General features: G+C 34.5%; 1 protein-coding gene across 7 annotated transcripts in view; it reads right to left on the bottom strand.

Annotated features, from left to right (window-relative positions):
* The window catches only part of CEP170 (centrosomal protein 170), a 93,972-nt gene that overhangs the window by 30,197 nt on the left and 43,279 nt on the right, over nt 1-20,496 (bottom strand). For 6 of the 7 annotated variants that reach the window (XM_066315972.1, XM_066315977.1, XM_066315973.1 and 3 more), the window contains exons 8-10: nt 17,674-18,150; nt 14,386-15,029; nt 1,478-1,627 (exon numbers count right to left, since the gene is read on the bottom strand). In XM_066315972.1, coding sequence (XP_066172069.1) covers nt 1,478-1,627; nt 14,386-15,029; nt 17,674-18,150 — 1,271 coding nt within the window. The remainder of the gene's footprint in view (nt 1-1,477; nt 1,628-14,385; nt 15,030-17,673; nt 18,151-20,496) is intronic. The other variant, XM_066315976.1, reaches the window with a different exon arrangement.

Below are 20,496 nucleotides of genomic sequence, written 5' to 3'. Positions count from 1 at the left end.
CACTATATAAAGACCTTTTAATGCAGCAAAGCAGTCACAGTAATAAAACAGCATAATTCTTGTAATTTCCACCTAAATCAAAGTGAGTTTTAGTATGTTGTTGCCAGGAGGTTTCTTAAACCCGCCGTATGGTTGCAGAAGTAGTCTCAGTCTTCTAGAAACAAAGCCTTTGATTTGCAAAGTTGACATCTGAAAAGCCCAATTATGTTAATAAAATAAATCATTGTTATCAATAAATCAGTTCTGCTTATGGAATTATAAAAGTGGAAAAATATCAATATTCTTGAAAACTGACAAGGCACAAAAATGCTGAGTGCTGCAAAAGGCATTAAAAAAAGAGAGAAAGAACATGGTTACAGATTTGTGCAAAGAAGCAAAGTGAAAAACCTTCCACAGGATAAGCCTATGCTGTGTGGCAATACTGCACTTGAAGGTTTAGCCTTTGAAAAACTAGTCAAAGGTACTAATCTAGACATAGTGACATACATAGTGTCTCAAGGCTTCACAGGAGCTAAAACACAACAAGAAAACACACCTCTAGGAAAAACAGATTTGTAGATACTAAAATCCATGTATTTGCATGTATTTGCACTAAATAATAGTTTAAGTTCTTGATATCTTCCCAAAAAATCAAGTTTGCTTAATTACAGATACTTCAGAAACAGTTTGCCAAGGGAAGCAGACATGTTAAGTTCTTCCTTACTGTTACCAGTCGATTCTGCTCCATTGTGATCCTGTTCTGTTCCAGACACATTTCAAGCTAGTTTATCCATCACGATGGTATCAGAATACCTCCCAAGATTTCAATATGAAATATGATCAATATCTAGCTTGTGTGTATATTCTAAGTCATATATAAAGCCAGACATTTCCCTCTGTTTAATCTTTCACCAACTGATAAGGTTATACTGCATCTGAATCAACTAAACTAATGTAAGTGACTTGTCATGAGTGACATCTCACTGGAGAACTTAAACCACAAATGTAAAAACCTGAAGTCCTCTGGCTTAAGAGAAAAATCTGAGAAATATTATCCATCATTATTTTCCTAGATGACTTTATATCATGCAAGTGCACACATCTTATTTCTGATATTTGATATTGTTACTTGCTTTGGGCTATAAAACATAAACAGCTTTTCCTCAGTTCTGCTGAAGAACTCACATGATGAACTTACATTATATACTATGCAATGTTATGTTGTTGTAAGGAAACTTCTGCTACATTTCCAATACACTGGTGTCAGTGCACATAGAAAAGTAGCCAAGTATTAAAACACCTCCACAGTGAATTATGCCTGTCTCTGACAAAGAAGCTTTGATAATGCAATAAAGGCCTAGGAGAAATAAAATACTTATAGATCTGAGTTAATATTTTCCAGGTAAGGTTTTGATTCCTGTTTAACACTTACTGGTCAGTTCTTAGTGCTCTCTTTTTAGTGGAAGAAAAAAGAAGACCGTCAAAAATTAAATTCTACCTCTGTGTCAAGAAATCCAGTTGTACTCAGTGGTCTTTTTTCTTCCAGCACTACTGTAGCAGAATTTATAGCCCAATCTTTTACTAAATCTTTCTGGTTCTCGTTGATAACAGGCCTATTATAATCCTGGCTGTCATCCACTCCAAATACCTGAAAATGAAACAAACCATTACATTCATTAACCCAATACCATCCTGATACAATGTTCAATGTTAATGGATGGATGGTAGCATGCTGGATAGCGAGTATAGGTTTTAGTGTATTATGCTGATCTGTCACCTTAGTGCAATCTACAAATTAAATAGAAGGAAAATCTACAGGAATTAAAAAAAAAAAAAAAAAGGGGGAAGTCTACGTCAACATTGTGAAAATTTAAAAAACTGCTAGTTGGAATGGTCAGATATGAAAAAATGGCACTGATGAAAGGAACAGAAAATAAAAGCAAAATCATTTCAAAATGCATTTTACCAATTAAGGGAAAAAAACCATTAACTAGAATCACCCAATTTTCAGATTTTTGCTATTATCTAATGAGAATAAGAAATACAAATTCTTGCATTTGCTATTCATATGCTTATCAAACTATTTCTCTAATACAAACAAAATTTCAGTTTTTCCACAGTTAGAGACTTGGCACATGTTGAAAGTCCACCAGGTCTCACAAATCATGTAGACTCATCTCATCCAAGATGTGACTTGGCATAGTTCTTTTACTACTCTGTTTCCTAATGATGCTTATATTAATCTCTTCTGCTTATGCCAGAACAATTTTCCCATGACATTTTAAAAACATTGCTCGGAAAAAAAAATATTAGAAAAACATTATTACCAAGGCAATTTAGTAATAATAACTGTAGCAGGAGCATCACTATATTGTTTGTCAAATTTCTCATGAGTCACAGAAAACAGGGAATATCAATTGCGTTCAGAATTGATGTATAAACAGAGACATTTTAGAAAATATCTGTATCTTGGAAACATGTAATTTATAAAACTTGCAAATTTCTGCCTAAGAAATAAATTCACTACTTTACTACTATAACTTAGATATTAAAAAATTACAGAATAAAATGAACCTCCCACACACATTAAAACTGGCTGCCAGAAAGTAACATCAAAAATTTTGTCATCTTCACAATGTTATCCTCCTGTAACAAACACTACTAGTGCAGAAAAGGTGTATAGAATTATTTTTAATTAGATCGAAAAGGAAAAGGTGTACAGGATTATTTTTTCTCCAGAAGTGTGCTGTAATTCAGTTTTGCACGGCAACTCTAGAGGGCTTGTTTATTACAATTCTGAACAAGGTTAGTGTCTTCAAAATGGATTCACCACTAGATGGCCACAAACCATAATGTTGCCAGCTTCTGAGAAGCAGACAAAGGAAAAAACAATAGTTAAGCACCCTGTCATTCAACTCCTTATGCTCTTCTAACTGTACAGGATGACCTTGCTACAGTATGAGTACATTTAGACCTTAGAAAATTTTCTCAAATGCACTGAATTTGTATTTTGCTTGCAGGAGAAATGCCTGCTTTCCTGACATATTAAAATTCAGGCAGTACTCCCCAAATTTTAATTTATACACAAATAATATAGATAATAATAATAATAGAGTCTCTGGATTAGAAGTTGCTTAACAGTATTTACAAAATATTTATTTTCTTTTTATAGAAATAGTGTTGAAACTTAATTTTTTGCTTTCATGATATAATTTTGTTTTGTTTAGTTGTAGCAATTTTTGAAGATAGAAACTAGCTACCATCTACTGACACCTTCCTTTGAAAATATCACTATTCTACAGAGACTTTCTTCTTTGTGTACCACAGATTCACTGATTAAAGAATTTTACATGTTCTTTTAAATGGAACTAAATTCTGGTACTATCACATAAGCACCAGAAGGAAAATATGAATTCCACACTTCCATATCTAATTGGAACTACAGCAGCAAATTGCTGCCTGTAAATTGCTTCATTTTCTCTGACAGCACATTAATTTACCATGTCAAATTTCTTTACTTGTATCAGAAATACTTCTTTCAGTCTTACCTTTTCTAGTATTGAACTCATGTTTAGGCAAATTCTGTTCTTCTTCTTCTATTACTAAAATTACTGCAAAACCAAATGTGAATATTGCCTATTCTTTTCTGTGAAAGGTAATATGGATATCACTAGGACTCAAGCAATAGCACTCCTAATGTTCTTTGTCTCTATCCAGTGGTAATATCAGAAGAGAAAAACAAAATATTTGGGGACAGTACTATTAGAAATAAAAGCAAAACATCATCTTCAATAAAAGTCTATTTTTGCATGCCAATGTCATTCTACAGTTGATATGTGCATGACCCTGTCTTAAGTTCCACAGCTATACAACTGCAAAGCTCTTTTTCTCACAAGAAAGAAGAGATGCACGTAACTGTGGTCCAGCCCAAAGACTAAATGTCAGACTTGTGATATATAAAACCCCTTGAAAAGACTGTTACTAACACATAATTAAGAATTCAAACATTAAAACTCTTCAAAAGACAGAACAACTCATGTATTTGACAAATTGTAGATCATTACTTACACACCTGTCACACACCTGCAGAAAAGCAATACTATCAGAATTTCAGGGTTAACCAATGCACATACTCCATTTATCAATTAATGAGCAGCAACAGCCATGAAACAACCCGAATATTGCTGCTGGAAACATTCTAGCATCCAGAGAATGCATTTTGTACTTTCTGGGCTGCTACAATATGATACATGTGCAAGCAGTGGCCTGCTGTGACTGAAGTCTGAATGGATAGAGACTTGCATCTTCCTACAAAGACTAGATGACATTTTTCAAGGTTGCCAATTCTTTAGATGCTTCTCTGTTCTTTAAATACCTTCATGACTGCACAGCCATTTAAGGGAGGTCTAGGAGATAACTTAATGAAACCAAGAGAATTCTGAAGAAATGCTGATGACACATATTGCTGCCATCTCTCACCTATTTAGACAAAAAGACTGAAGTTTATTTCTGTAAAGCTTGGAGCTGTCAGAAGCAACTATGCAACATATTTTGATTAACTGTATTTTGGGGAAGAAAAAGATGAATCTAGGTTCCACAATCAATACAGATTTGGACATATTGAGCTGTTTGAAAAATGAGACGCAAGCATTTATTTTTGATAAAGTAAGTAAAATAATTCTATGTATTCTATGTGACTAACTATCACAAATCACACATATCTACCAACAGATGTCAATGAAAAAAAACTTTCCTAAATCATTTTCCCTTTTTTAGTAGTACTGTAAACAACATGGACTTTCACAATATTCTCATCTTAAATTTTTTTAGGTAATCTGGGGAATGAGGAGTAATGTAAAAAGAATAAACAAATATAAAGAACAATTCCTAGAAATACAAAAAATCTCAACAATACTAATCCATTTTTAAAAACAGGTGTAATTTAAAACTGAAAAAAAACAAAGAAAGATATTTCCAAAGTATCAGCTTCCTATATAAGCAATCATTCCAGAAAGCTTTAAGTTTTTTTGCCCTGCTCTGTCCTACTGTTTGCTTTTCTGAAATATTTTAGCAGGGAGATTACATTGCTCCATCCTGACTGCTTCAAGTTTCATGGAGTTACAGAACAAAAAACAGGATAAACATTTTCACAGGAAACTCTGAAAGTTGATTGACAGAGAAAAATCTAGACACCCCACCAATCTGCATCATTTCATGGGGTTCTTGCAGGTTCCACACCACATGGCTGTAATGGCAGAACAGACATAAACATGGTGTAAACCGTGGTGGGTGGTGGTGCTTAAAAGTAAGTATTTTATTGCTATGAAGCATGAAACAATTTCAGGACATTTTAAGTGGCATGGAATGAAGGCATGGAAGCTGTAGAAAGTCAAGACCTGTGTAAGAAATGTTCTTAACGTAATTTTATTCAACCTGCAATTCAGCTGGCCTCTTAAGCAAATAGATTAACAGGTGATACAAGAGAGACACTGTCTAACTGGGTAGCTCAGCAGAGGCCACCAAGATGGCCAAGACTAGAGCATTTTACCAGTGCTCTGAGTCTGGGGAAGCTGGATTTGATCCCTTTGGGATGGCTTTGTGGTTGGGGTTGCCTAACAGCAGCCCCTCAAGTACAATGGGGAGCATATCAAGATGACAGCCAGGCTCTTCACAGTGCTACACTGCAGGAGGACAAGGGACAACTCATTTAAGATGAGACAGGTTATGAAGAAAAGCTTTTTCACTCTGAGGACAGTCAAGCAAGCTTGCCCAGTCTCTGCCCATGTAGGGCATGAAGACCAAACGGATAAAGTCCTGAGCAACCTGGCTGACCTCAAAGCCTCTTTGAACAGGGGGCTGGACTAAACATCTCCTTTCCAGATTCTTTCCCGCTTATGTGATTCTAAGTTCCATAATAATAGTGATCTTACATAATAACTTAGCATCTCAGGTCTCCTAGTGCAAAGAACTGAGAAAGCCCCACGTATCTCAGAGCAGGGAAAAGGGGAGCTCCTGGCACATATTTTTCAATTTCAAAGCAGGGAAGTAAGTCCTCCAAGGATCTACTATGATAATCCATTTACATTCTGCAGTTCACCCAGTAAAACAAAGGGACAAAACATCAGGCTAGAACTATAGCAAGTCTCAAAGCACTACCATGTTAACTGCTGGAATGCAAACCCACCCTGAAAAAATACAGAAGGAAAATATGTAATAACTAATGGAGAAAAAATTGTAGCTTAATGAGAATATTCACAAATGTCATCACTTGATAGCAGCAGCAGTTTTTCCAGTATTCTGAGAATATAATCTTATCTACGTCAACCAGTAATTGTTAAAATTCTTTATCCAACCAAATCCAAGAATTAAAAAAATCTAACACAATAAAAGAAAGATGGAAATCTTGCAAAGGGTACTGGCATATTTTCGGAGACAGCTTGAGACCGCGCCTTGGTCTCTTTGGCAAGGGCTAATTTTGTAGAAAGCAGAATACTCTTTTTGGCAGGTCATACACACTTTTCTGTGAAAACAGCTCATGACTCAGAGTTCACCTGCTCATTACCATAGCTGCAATACAGCTCTAACACAAGCTAGCTTTAGTGATCAGAAATTGGTCTTGATCATCTCCTGCCCCAAAGTAGATGAATTAATACTTTTTCTAGCAGAAATGTACTGTATTAGAGGTGAATATAATGTCTTTAGAATTAACTATCTAGGAAATTCTTTAAAACCATAGAAGTCAATTTTATTTCTTGATATATGCAATACTTTCAAGAAATTAAATAAAAACTGATAAAAAAAATAATGGCAACAGGAACCATTCTTTTCTGAATAAGAAGGAAGACAATGGTTTGCTAACCTCCTCCTGCACACCCACAACCCTCACCTGATGTTCTTATGTGCTTTTCATAAACTTGAAGTGTTTCCAGTTGTATCTCATTTAGATGCTTTTCAAAGTTCATAATATCTGGACTTTATATTTGCTTTACCTTTAGATTGTTTCATGGTGTAAGATCACACAGCAGTTCTACAATACTGTAATTATTCATTACTTAATTACCACAGAGCTAGTTCCTCATCCAAATCATTACAGAAGATACTGATATAAATGGAAAAAAGTACAATTTGAGACTTCTAATAGACATGTTCACTCAGTTTTAAGCAAATTATGTAAATTAGAATGGTAAAATCTGAAGAATCCTACCTTGTTTTAAAATTTTAATTTATGAAGTTTCCCCAGTAATCTTACTGCAGAAGTCTTAATGAAAGGAATATACAGTAATTACAAATAACATCGATAAAATTAACAGAAAACAAAAAAAAAATTAAGAATTCTAGCTGCAATTCCTATTCATTAACAATGCTATTTGAAAAGCAAAATTATTTCAGTAACTCTTTTTCAGATTCTATCAACAGTCAGGGATGGAATCTAGAAACACATTTTTAAAAGATCATGATCTGAATGCTATTAATTTTAGTGTAGGCAATCTGTATAAAAGGAACAGAATAAAACTCAGTGACAAGAAAAACAAAAGTGAATTCAAAGATGAGAAGTTTAAAAAATAAAAACAAAGCAGAGCAATGGTAAGGAACAAGGGGCTACACTGTACAGGGCATTAAAGGAGGATCATGCAAAAATAAACTAGGAGCAAATGATTTAATTTGAAATAAGGTATTTGACATTGTAAAGTGATGGAAATGTAAATTATTATAGTGATTTTGTTTCATAACCTTTTAGGGGAAAGGAGGATGATGAGCATACTTGTTTGTCACAGAAGTCAAAAGTAGATTTCAGAAACTAAGTTGTGAACTGACAGTCAGACCAGCAAAACCCAAATAGATTAAAAAAAAATAACAAACCAACCCCGAAATATGATTTTGGAAATACAAGCAGGATTTTGGGATTTAAGCACAGTTTGGGTGTACCAAGAAAGAAGAAATTGTAAATAAACCACACTCAGAGGATGACTGATTGATGACAAGAGAGGATTCCAGAGAGCAAGGAAATGGAAGAGGTTTCAGATCATCTTGGTAATGCTGCTTTTGGTGTTCAGACTGAGCTCCTGACAATTCTTCCACACCAAGTAGTTCAGACATTCATAATACACAGTAAATTGGTCATTAAAAGTTAGTTATTGATCACAGAGAAAAGACAAAAGGCAAACATTTTCCCCACCTTTCACAAAGTGAGATAAGATTACAACACCTCAGCTCACTTAGTGTTTAGCTACTGCATGAACTGTGTTTAACCAAGCTGCTTCTGAGGAGTTTCATTTTAATAGTTTTTGCTTGTTCTTGGCAGTTATCCCAGCCATCCGAGGCAAACAGACTGTGCTCTGTGCAGAGCATGTCTCATGAATAGCTATGGATTTTCACAGAAGCTGTTTACGTCATTTTAACTCTATACTGAAGATATAGAATCAGATGCAAGATGCTCTGGTATAAAAAAAGCCACAGAAGCAAATGAAAAGGATCAACGTGCCAAGTCTAAGAGCTTACCAGACACCAGTTACATATTTACATGCCTACATATTTTGCTCGTTTGCTACTGTGAAATCATTTTCTTTAGGATTCCGAATTAAAAAGGAAACACCAAGTTTAGAGGTTGTAAAGCTCTTCTCCCCTTAAGAAGAAAAGATTATAAACATCCTCTGAACTCCTGACAAAATTTATCAGCTCAGATGATTGGAAAGGCTTCAAGTAGTCTACTGCTTTTTCAGCACTGTACTCATAAAATAGTCATTCTGCAAGCAAAACGCTCTGTGGGGCTCAAGGTATTTCTCTCAAAGGGACTGCTGAAGCAATGGTAAAAGCAATTAAACCCACAGAGTGTAAAAACACAGGAGACCTGAAGGTGATTTTCTGAAAATAGATACATCTACCTCAGTTCCTTGAACAGTCACTGAAATATGCTGAAGTTGTTTCTTTTTTTTTTTTTTTCCTCTTAACTTACTCCTTGACCATCAATTCTTTCCAGGTAGTTTTTCCATTCACAATACTGAAAAATTGCTGAGAGCAGTGCCATAACATATATATATTAACTCCACAAACAAAGGAATTATAACAGCAACAATCTGCAAGATTATTGATAATTTTTTAATGTTTGTAAGAGAGAAGACAAATCTAGTATACAAATTTATAAACATTTAAAGCAACAACACTAAATCATTCAAAAGTAAACAGTCCTTCAAAAACACATTAGCCAATATTATAACGTGGTATGAACAGATATATCCTGGGAGTAAAAAGAATAAGGAGGTTCCATTTTATAACAATCATCTTTCAAAAGAGAGTCCCATTCATACCAATACTCAAAAAAAAAGTCAAATCAAACAAGTAAGTATCATTATAAGCAGAAAGATCTAGAAAATAAACTGAGAAAATGTGTTGTCTACAATGAACACCAATTCAGTTTTCCTACCGTAACTACTATTCCAAAAATTTGAAGAGAAAAAAATAATCTCTCTCAGAATTGTGTCAATAGTGTAAGATTTTAATTTTTTTTGATTATATACTCATTGCACAGTATATAATCAAATAAAATTCAAGGTCATAGATTTACATTAAAAACAAGATAATTACTATTAGGGCCCGTCTATCTACATAAATAAGGACTTTAAAACATCTAGAATATGGAGACTGCACTGAAAACAAAATCATTACATGGTCACATTAAGTCTTTCTGAAGGTGGCAGAAGGACGGATAGAGATTTGCTTTTGGTACATTTTTTCAAGTCTTCTGTTTGGGAATCAGTATGAATCAGCTGAATTTGCAATCTAAATTTACTCTGCTGATGAAAAAATCAATTATCTTTTAGGAAAATTAAATGAAAATAACATGGATCAAGTAAAAAATCTGGGGAGCAAACAGAATTTTAGGCCAAATATTTCCATATGCATATGAACTCCTGTAACATTCCAGATTTCCTGGTTATCTCACAGGACTTCAAACACCCATACAGTCTCAGCTCTATTCCATCCCTTCCCTTCCCACACATGCATAGAAGAGCTTATGTCCCACTACAGTAAGTTCTACAAAATCTTTCAATTTTTAAATTTCCTAAAATGAAGCTGGCTGAAGAAGAAAGACAGCAAAAAACCCTAGACAAAACAAACAGAAAGAGAGCCTTCAAGAAATTCCCCAAAGAACTTGCAAAAAACCCACTGAGTTGCTTTTTATTTACTGCAATATCCTCAATGTATTTAATATTCCAAACACATGCAGAATTATTTGCACATTCATTTATTAATATTTATTACTGGCAGTACTTAGCTTTAGTGAAAAAAAAGAAAGTCATTAGCATGATAATTTGGTCTCTTTATATCTACAAAAAAGGAAGATGAACTGCAGAAGCATCATTTTGAGTTCTTTCATCCACTGGCAGACTTACCTTTTCTGTGGCCTATGAAGATTTTTTAATGTGATATGACTGCTGAGAATAACTTTCTTCTAATAAATTTGATTTATTTAAGAAACATAAAATGGACAGAAAATTTACAACTCAGAGATAAAAAGAAAGCAACTGCTAAGTGTTAACAGAAGAAAGCACTGAACCCATCTAAAGAGCATAAAGGCTGGTGTAAATCAAAAACAAATCCTACAACTGTGTCCCATTTACTTGTGTGTTTTATATGGTGAACTTAACACTGAAATATAAATTTCTAAACTAGATCAAGATCTTAAATTTGTTTTATTTTGTACTTATCTGTTAGCTACAACAATAAGACCATTATTCTGCTAGAAAAAGTTGTGTCTTTCTGATGCTGTTTGTGTAGAGGATATTTTATGTCACACATGTTCAAGGTGGGCTTTGTGGTGTATAAAAGCAGCTTGCTTCCTTGACCCATTAATCAAATTGCTCACAATGGTGATTTTAAAAAGAGCTCTACAAGTATAAAAAGAGAGCCATCATCTATTTTTTCCTCATGTTATTAATATACTTATTTTCTAAACCTTCACCTACTAACAAATTCATACTTCTCTATGAATGTAAGTGATATTTGAACACCCGGATGCAGAAATGGCCAATGAAAGGACTTTTAGGAAGCAAAGTTTATTGCTATTTTTCAAGTATTCTCTATTAATAAAGAACATAAAGACATAACTATGAATTTCTACTTGCATCTTCTTTTAACATTTACAACTGAAAACTATGTGCATATGTACTCTATTTTTCAATCTTAAAATAAAATCTTCTTTTAAAAAACATTATTTGAAAACAAATTTGAAAGTTGTATATGACACAAGCCATAATGTATTTGAAAATTTGCATTTTAGGTAAGTGGCAAACATTCACTCTGAGAGTCATGACTCTGTTAGAGAAAGAATCAAAATTAAAAAGCTTTTCTCTGTTACTTATGAAATGTTTTCCTTCTGCTTTCTGATTATGCATTTTTCTCACATTCTCTTCTCAAAAGTCAGGCTTTAAAATGGTGGAGAACAAAGCTTCTGTCATTTGCTATTCTACTCCTTTTCTGCTATAGTGACAATTCGTTTTTCTTAGAGGCTGAAAGAGCATCAGAGGAAGAAAGGGATCCATAGCAATCTAAATGAAATAAAGATGCTGAATAAGCAAGACAGCATAGCTTCTGGCTTTTTAAAATCATTTAACACAAGCCACTATTCTTCTTGAGATTATTTTCTAGAATCTGTAGTAAAAGGCTACTAAGCAAAAATAGTACTTTTGAAGGTAGTAATACAGCTCAAAATTAAGATTATTGCTCCCCTTTTCTCAGAATTACATAGAGAAATGGGTGTTATCTTTTTTTTTTTTTTCCCCAAGAATTTTAATTTTGACTTCCTGCATGTTTCTCCTGGATTTTTAATGCAAAGAAACATTAATAATCCCACATTGATTTTTTACAAGTTAATACTACTCTTGCATTTGTGGTTTGCTCTTATGTTCCTTTCCAGAGAAAACAGAAGTAAGGCTAAGGCTAAGAATGAGTCACAGTTGGGAGTTATCTTTGGATATTTGGGCCATTCTTATCCTTTCCTCCAATAAAAGGGAAAAAATACCCAAAACAAGTACTTTATTCCATTGGAAATTCTCCAGGTAAACCACACACAGATTTTAGCACCATTCTAATGTAAATTGCTACTAGCAAGGATGCATTATTTGTGCAAATGTTTAGGAAAGTGAACCTTGCTATTTGTAATGCATTTTCATCCTAATCCTAGCAAATTAAACTCTTGAATTTCAATTAAACTTTTGACCCAAGAGACACCCTTAAATTAAGACTCAATTGAGCAGGCATAGTAACTACTCAGAAAAAAGACAGACTTGGCAACAATGAAAAGTGGTTATACTGAAATAATTTATAAGATGCATACCAGTAATACCTTAAATCCTCAATAAAGTAGCACAGGAGTCCACAGGCTAACAAAAGTCTTTGTCTTATACCTTACTTACCGTATTTTGGCAAAGTACGATTATCCAAAGCATTAGCAATTTAAAAGAGAAGGGAAGCAAGGCTAAGCTCAGTTCAAAGACAAAACTTTGGCTTCCATTTGGTTTAGATTTTCTTCACTGGCTGTTTTTCTGCACTTCATAAAAATAGTATCAGACTACTTCATATTACCAAATGAAATAAGCCTTGCATAGCAGGGCTCTTTGAACTGGGTGTAAAATACAGCATTCGTAAGATTTCAACACAGATGCTAAGTGAAATGATACAGAAGACCTTGAAGAAAAAAAACATCTCTGCTTTACTTCATAGTAAATCTTTAATACCTACTGGTGACACCTTTAAAGTTACCAGTAAGGGAAATTTATGATACCCAAAATTAAGATTATTAGGCAGTACTTTACTACCATCCTTAAGGCTTCCATTCACTTCCTGTCTCCCGTGTAGCAGGAGAGATATATTTCAAACAAAAAAATGACTTTAGATAATCTGAATGGGTCTGGAAGGCCACAAAAAACTTGAAATTTTATCAACTCACAGGCACATGGTGTAATTCTTGGAATGTCCTGTGTAGGGCCAAGGGTTTGACTCAATGATCATAATGGGTCCCTTCCAACTCAGCATATTCTATGATTATAAATATTAGATAGTACTAACATTTTTATCAAGTACATAAATTGTCTATTTTCAAATGTTATTACTTTGCGTGGTTTCCAAAAAAGCCCTGTTGAACTACTGTATTTAGCTAAAATTCAACTTAATTTTCTGATGCAATTTAGTTGAAGATTTATAATTTAAGAATAAAACATGGAAATGTAGTTCCTTAATATTTACTTGCTTCATTTGGAATGCTTTTAGTTCCCAGTTGCTTTTTGAATATTGATTCAAGGAAGTAAAAAATTTCCTTTACAGAATCCATATGAGGTGAAACTATTATCTTTATTATTTTATTGAAGGTGACACCCTTTAATCCCTATCTCCAAATGCTCCATAAACATTTTTTTAAAAAGAAAGCTATCTATAATAAAATGTCCCATTTCCCCACTACTTCAGACTTTTTTTCCAAAATCAAACCAGTGAAGCTAGCTTGTATTGAAAAAAAGTTTTCAACACTAGCCAAAATTAATTCTAAATGTATTAATATATTTGTTCTGCTCTGAAAAGTTTTAGACATGCAAATGAATCCTTAGATAATTCTAAAGCAAGTTAAATGATTATTTTCCTGTTAAATTAGGAAAACCCTAGCCTAGAATTGGATGTAGGCATTCTACCATGATCATCTAAGAAAACACAACAAAACCAGAAAAAAAATCCATTTCAAGTAATGTCAAGTGAATTTATTAAACACCGCTTCTGCTACCCATATTTTCCTGTTGAATCCAAAGAACAGTTATTGAAGTTTTTAAACTGCAAATACAATTTGTATTGTTATTGATAGTTCTACAGCTACCAACAAGCAAACTAGGAAATTTACATTGCTATCATATAAACACTTTTGGAATATCAAAGCATTTTTGTACTTACTCTTTGTAGCTGACACTGAAATTTAAGTTATTGTTAGTGAATATACTTTTTTAATACTTTTAAAAAACACTTGCAATCTATATCTATACGATCATTTGGATCGAAGCAACTTATATAATGAAAACTAGAGACAATAGGTTTTCAAGAACTAATGAGTATTTCCACAGGGACATAATCCACCCTCAATAAAATACCAGTCAAATGATTTTTGGTGCCTCATATTTTTACAGTATTGAAGTAATTTGAAAATACATTAAAACTACCAAACTTTAAGAGAACAGCAGCATGAAACAAGGAATAATGTTTAGCCAAATGCCTGCTGCTGCTCTTATGACATTTCATATTTCAACATTATAGACAGTTTTAAAAACTTGTGTTATTGCAGCAGTTTTAATAAGCAGAACTGAAGTGCTGGACAGCTGCCCACACATCCCATAACGCTTGTAACAACAGAATGCATATCAGGTTTCTCACCTTGTCAATCATTTTGCGGGCTTCTATTTCTTCAGGATTGGGATTTTCCAACTCAATAGTGTAAGTACCTTTGTCACTCTGGTCATCCTCATTGTCCTTTTCAGTAGCAGCAGAAATATGTTGGCTCTTCAACTTTTTATCCATCTCCTGGTTCTGATTAGGCCTATGGCCAAGGCTTCCTGAACTCCTTAACAACGCAGCTTGTAAGGCAGGTATTGCAGCAGAGGCTTCTTCCGATTTCTGGTTTAGAAGTTTGGCATGAACACCATGTACTGCTCTGTGATGTGATGAGCTAGCTTGCACAGGTGAAGGGACTTTCTCTCCTGATGCAGGTTTCACTCTCTCAGCTCGTGTGTGAGATGTTGGAGATGGAGATTCTGGGCATAAAGCTCCTACGTTCTGAGAAAACGAGTAAGAACGTCTCTTGCGTGGATGGTCTTCATCAAAAAACTCAATCATAAAGGCAGTCTGACTCAAACCAGATTGCTCTTGCTGTTTTTCGGTTGAATGGACTTTCTGCTGTGACTTCTTCAGCTCTGTATGATGATGCCTTAAGTGTTCTTCAAGTGCCGCCCGTTTACTGTAATGCCGGTGTGCGCCAATATTTTCTGAATCGCTTTGTGTGCCATCATCATGCTTATTCCCTACAAGCAAAGCAAAACAATAGATAGCACAGTGAAACAAAGAAAGACCCCAACATAACAGACAAAAAAGACAAGTGGCAAACTAGGAAGAAAATTATTTCAAACTGGATTTCTGTCGAAACTCCAACAGCTTACTGTACCTGGCTCTCCAAATTTGGTACAGGTCCTGGAAATGCAATCAACTTGCGACAAGTCAAACAATGAAACATTTTAGAAGCTGATCAGTAACAGCAGGGCATTTGAAGTATCTTTTCCCCAATATTCTCATCTGTGAATACTTACCAGTGACATACAAAAGCCGTTATTTTACCATCTGTACTATAGTATGTTTTTGAATTATATTAGTTCTGTTAGAGAGCCAGTTGATTACAAATGACTACTGACACATTCCAGGCAGGGTTAAGAGGAAAAAGAAAACTTCAATAAAGTCCTTCCACAGTGGAAAGAGAGCCATAGTTCATATTGCTGGATTCTGCTCGCATTTACGACAGCTTATCTTGAGAAATGTCTACTAAAAATTGGATTGAATTCTTTATTACTCTTCCAAGAAGAGCAATGAGTTTTTCCATAATTCACTCCACTCAGCATCTGATGTGTGCATGTGAAATGGCTGTTATTACTTATTCATTCTACAAACTACTCTGAATAAAGATTACATATTTCATAAATCATACATACACCTACAAATCACACATACACCTACTTTGCAATGATATCTGAAAATGTATGGAAGGCTGGATATTTACACATAGTAAGTGTATTTACAGAGCAATTTCATGTACAAGGAAAGTGTCAATGCTCTCAAGTTTTAGCTCAGTTCCTGGGAAGGAACAGTTTCTTTCTCTTTGAGCTCTTTTAAATAAAATTTTGCTCATATATCTATATCTATATCTATATCTATATCTATATCTATATCTATAGATATGTATATGTGTGTGTGTGCGCGCGTGCATGTATATATATAATGTAAAATTTCTGTATTTTTGATTCTCAAGAGGTTACCTTCTTTAAGGTTTTCTCATTTAAATAGCTAGGATCTGCAGCTACTATTCAGTTAAATAGTAATTACATATTGGCTAATCTTACTTATCAGACTAATACCACTAAAAACACAGCTGAAATTCCAACTTACATTCCTGTCTTCTATTTGTTAGAACAGTGCCTACAAAAATTATGTGATGACTCATATATTTCCAAATACCAATAAAGCAATAGCAACAACACAATAGAAGTCATATAATCTAATTTTAGCAGTGAGACTTTAGTACACAATATTATAAGAAAAAGCTGAGGAGAAAAAAAAGTTTTGAGCTTTTTTTTAAAAATCAAACTTTTAAAGCACTAGGTATATTTACTACCTAAAAGTACAATTAATGAATGAAAATACAAACAGGCCATAGAATACTACAAAATTCAGATATTTATTATGGCCATATGCATCCCATAACTTACACCTCTTTCAGATGAAAATGAATCAGACTCTGAGGAGTTTCTGCCAGAAAAAGTCTTATAAACACAGTCTCTTCTATTTATCGAAATGTCATGGCTAGTATCCTTAAGAAGATTAATGAATATAATAAATTTACATGAAGGCCAAAGAATGTGATTTACACCGGAAGAAATAATATACTAGTATCTTTATGCTAGCATATTAATCTGCTTTCAGAATTCTATTTTTAGCTTAATTTGAAAGAGTCAGCCTTAGAAAGCAGATTCTAGATCAATAAGGCAAAGAATGTTGTATTCAGTCCCAGTTGGTTTAAGAACTAGACATGATAACGTTGCAGAGCCGAGGAAAATGAGAACTGTAGGGTTAACCTGTTGAAATTAAAAATGGAAAATAAGAGAGACTTGAAAAAGTTCATCAGATTCTGAAAGTTTGAATGGTACTGGAATCTTCATCTGAACTTCAAGACTATCTACCTCTCTATTCAGTTAAGTGACACTCAAGAGAAAGTACACTTACCATGTGTGACATCTGATTTTAATTTTATTTGAAATGTCACTATCTGCAATAAATGAACATACATGATCACCTGGAACTCCATTCAACAGCAGTATTCATATGAATACAATAGCCCACAAGCTGAGTATAAAAATTGAAGCTCTTCCTTTATTTCTGACTCCTGACTCAAACTTGACTCCACCAAACATGAACCATATAAAAAGAAGGAGTATATGATGTATTGTTTGCCATAAATGATTTTCTAAGAACACAAATATTCACAGACGATATGCTATTGAAAGAGTTGCTAAAAGCATAAATTGAACTTCAGAGCCTTGATTCTAAAAAGCAATTCAGTTTTTAAAGTAATTCATGAGAAAAAGTAAAATATATAAAATTTAACTAAAGTTCGGGTTTTTTCCTTTTCTTTTCTAAGATCACTGTTTAAATACCTGATGTTTTCAGCCACACTAGAACACTTCCAATTAGCATATTGATTGTAAAATGATTCAGCATAACATTTTTTACGCTCTTTTTAAGATTTAATTGAGCAATAAAATTTCCCAGCCCAAATCCTAGCACACTTGTGGAGTATCTGTGATTTCATTTGAACTCTGTGACAGCTCAGGGATCCTCTGACTGCACACTGGAGGAATCGCTGCTTTCAGAATTAAGCATAGTTGGAATTATTCACTTTACCTTTCAGTCTCTTCAAGTACACTGGAACATCACTCTTAATACTTTTGGAATCCTCCTCTGTTGGTTCCCAGATCATTCTCGGAGGATTGTTCTGTGCAAGCCAATCTGCTACTTTGCTCTCTGCAGCCATCATCACCGTCTGAAGCCCCGGCAGGTCCTGACCACTGGAAGAAGAAGGCTTTTTTGACTTGTGACGCTGCTCCGATGTGAACTTCGTCACATGATCTTTGATCTTTACTTTTCCTGGAGTGTTGTCATCAAATTCAATGGTAAAGGAAGCGTGCCCTGAAGCTGCTGCGTGGGAGCTTTGGGTATCTTTTGTGGGAATTTCATGAATAGTGCTCTCTGCTACCTGTGAAGCTTGCTGGCATTCTTTAGTAGGGATTTCAAAATAACTGGGCTCTCTACAGAAAGGATAAAGTTCTTCACTTGCAGATGCAGATCGCTCCTCAGATTGCTTGGCATCTGTGCTGCATCCTATTAGGAAAAATAAAAAAACAGATTTCACAATACTTCGGAACTTCAGGCTCTTCAAGAATTTTCTGAACTCCTGTAAAGGCTATTTGAGTAATTGCTGGAATAAACAGTAATATTGTGGAGCAGACTGAGCACCTTCTGGAGAAATACTTCCAGAATTACATATAAAAAGTATTAATGAAAAGGCAGTTTGAACTTCAGCTGTGAGAAGTGTAAACTAGCAAAAAAGCTCCCTTAGAATTTGTCAAAGTGCATGTGAAGGATTTTTAGAATGCGTAAAGGTCAGATGAGTTATTTGAACATGAGAAACAGGTAAATCACAGTGGTGAAAATTGTTGAGATGATCATTATTGCAATTCCAAACTACTGGAAAAAAACATTAAATCAGGGTGCTCCCGGATCAAGAGCTAATGATCTTCCAGCTCCTGCAGTGGATAGAAAGCATAATTTTGTTTGGCCAAATTCTTCAGAAAAACAATTCACATGTTAATGCAAGATGAACATTAATTCTGGCTCAAAAAGTTAAACACCGCTATGCCCTGGAAAGTGTTTTGGAATGGAAAAACTAGGTTTCTACAAAAGATAAAACCAAAGAATCAAGCTAAATCTTACAGTCACGTCCTCTTATTTTACTTGTTGTCATAGTTTGCAGATGAACAGAAAAAGGAACAATAGCTGGAAGCATGCAGAACATTAGCCATGCTCTCACTGGCTAAAAAAAGCAGAAAGTAGTAAAAGCACATGGTAGTAATTCCAAGTTCCACTGTACAGCCTAAATGAAGGCTAAGGTTTCCTGTGGTTGCAGCAAAGCTACCAATATGCCTTTAAGAAGCTAAACTTTCTGATTGCATTTTATGAACTACTCAGTCAAAATACCTGGTGCAGAGATGTGTTAAAGCAACAGAAGCTTGAGACCTCAGCAGCAGGGGCAGATTAGATTCCAGCAAAAGAATTCTGAATAGTTTCGAAGCAATTTATCATGGACCATATTAAGATGTTTAACACACCATTTCAGGTTGCCAAGTAAAGAATTAAGACTGCAACTAATTGATTTTAGGTACTGAAAAAAGCCACCCTACATCAGCTGAGGAAGTTAATATTTGTGTATGAAACTATTATGCAATAAGATAGCAGCAGAAACATTTATACTGAAGTTAGGAATTTAAGGGGTAAAGGATGCAGAATGAAACAGTGCACCTATGCTGTTCCTCACAAACACATGCTTCTTGTGAGGCTTTATGAAAAGGTTTAAAAAAAAATGAAAAACGATGGTAGTGTGATACAGAGAAATAAACTATTTAAGGGAAAGAATAATACACGGAAAAGTAAAAAAAAAGAAAGGTGCTACTAGATGGAAACAAGAACAGTAGAGAACAGTACACATACTTTATTTTTGCCATGTTTGGTTATCCACTGGATACAATTATTCCAGTGCAGGTAACAAAGCAGTTCTAATTTATTTTTTCTACCAGTAGCTGCTACAAACACAAAACATGTTTAGAATTCAGACAGGTTTTTCTCTTATGCTGTTGGATCCCAAGAATCCCCTAGCTAATGCTTTTCATTCCATTATCAGCTACCTTATGTCTGTGGGGGAGTTTTCAGGTACTACAACAGCACCTTACTGCATCCATCCCTGGGAAACAGAACGCCTTTTTAACACCCTTCCTGAAAACATTTGTGCCCGCAGACACAGTACAGAATTATTCTACATCAGTGATGCAAAGGTTATTAAAAATCTTCTCTGTTTATATAGGAAATGTACAGGAATTTTTTAAAAAATCATACTTTGCAGGTCCTAGACTTTGGGTAAACTACCAACACACTCCATTTGTTTCATGCAGGTAACAAGCTGGAATGGATCAAGCTCTGGTAGGATCAAATCTAGAGCTTGGATGCTTACAATATGAAACACAGTCACTGAAAAGGAGAGTAATCCACCACACAGCCAATTCATAGACAACCTTTTCCTCCCCCACACGGTTCTGGTCAGAACTTCAAGTTAACAACATCATGCAACTCCTGTAGCAAATAATTGCGCCAGTCAACGCTATTTTAAAGAAGGTAACTGGCTAATGCTCAGTTTTGAGAAACATTTCTAATTTTGGTCAAGGCAGGAGCAATCTCCTGGTTACACAGCACACAGTATTTTTCAGTAATTATGGTATAGCTGCTTTATCACCATCTTTTGAAAATAATAAGACCGTAAGCAAATTGCATCAGATGTACAGCAATAAGGACTTCTCACACTGGTTTGTCAGAGTTGATGAAGAACTCCATAAAAAAAAATTCTGCGTGAAACTTGTCTCCACCAAATTTAACATTTCAAATCAACTGTTTATATTA

The sequence above is a fragment of the Sylvia atricapilla genome, chromosome 3 (genome assembly GCF_009819655.1).
Source record: "Sylvia atricapilla isolate bSylAtr1 chromosome 3, bSylAtr1.pri, whole genome shotgun sequence".
Taxonomy (NCBI): domain Eukaryota; kingdom Metazoa; phylum Chordata; class Aves; order Passeriformes; family Sylviidae; genus Sylvia; species Sylvia atricapilla.
Note: the sequence above shows the minus strand (reverse complement) of the source record. Positions and strands in the feature narration are given on the sequence as shown.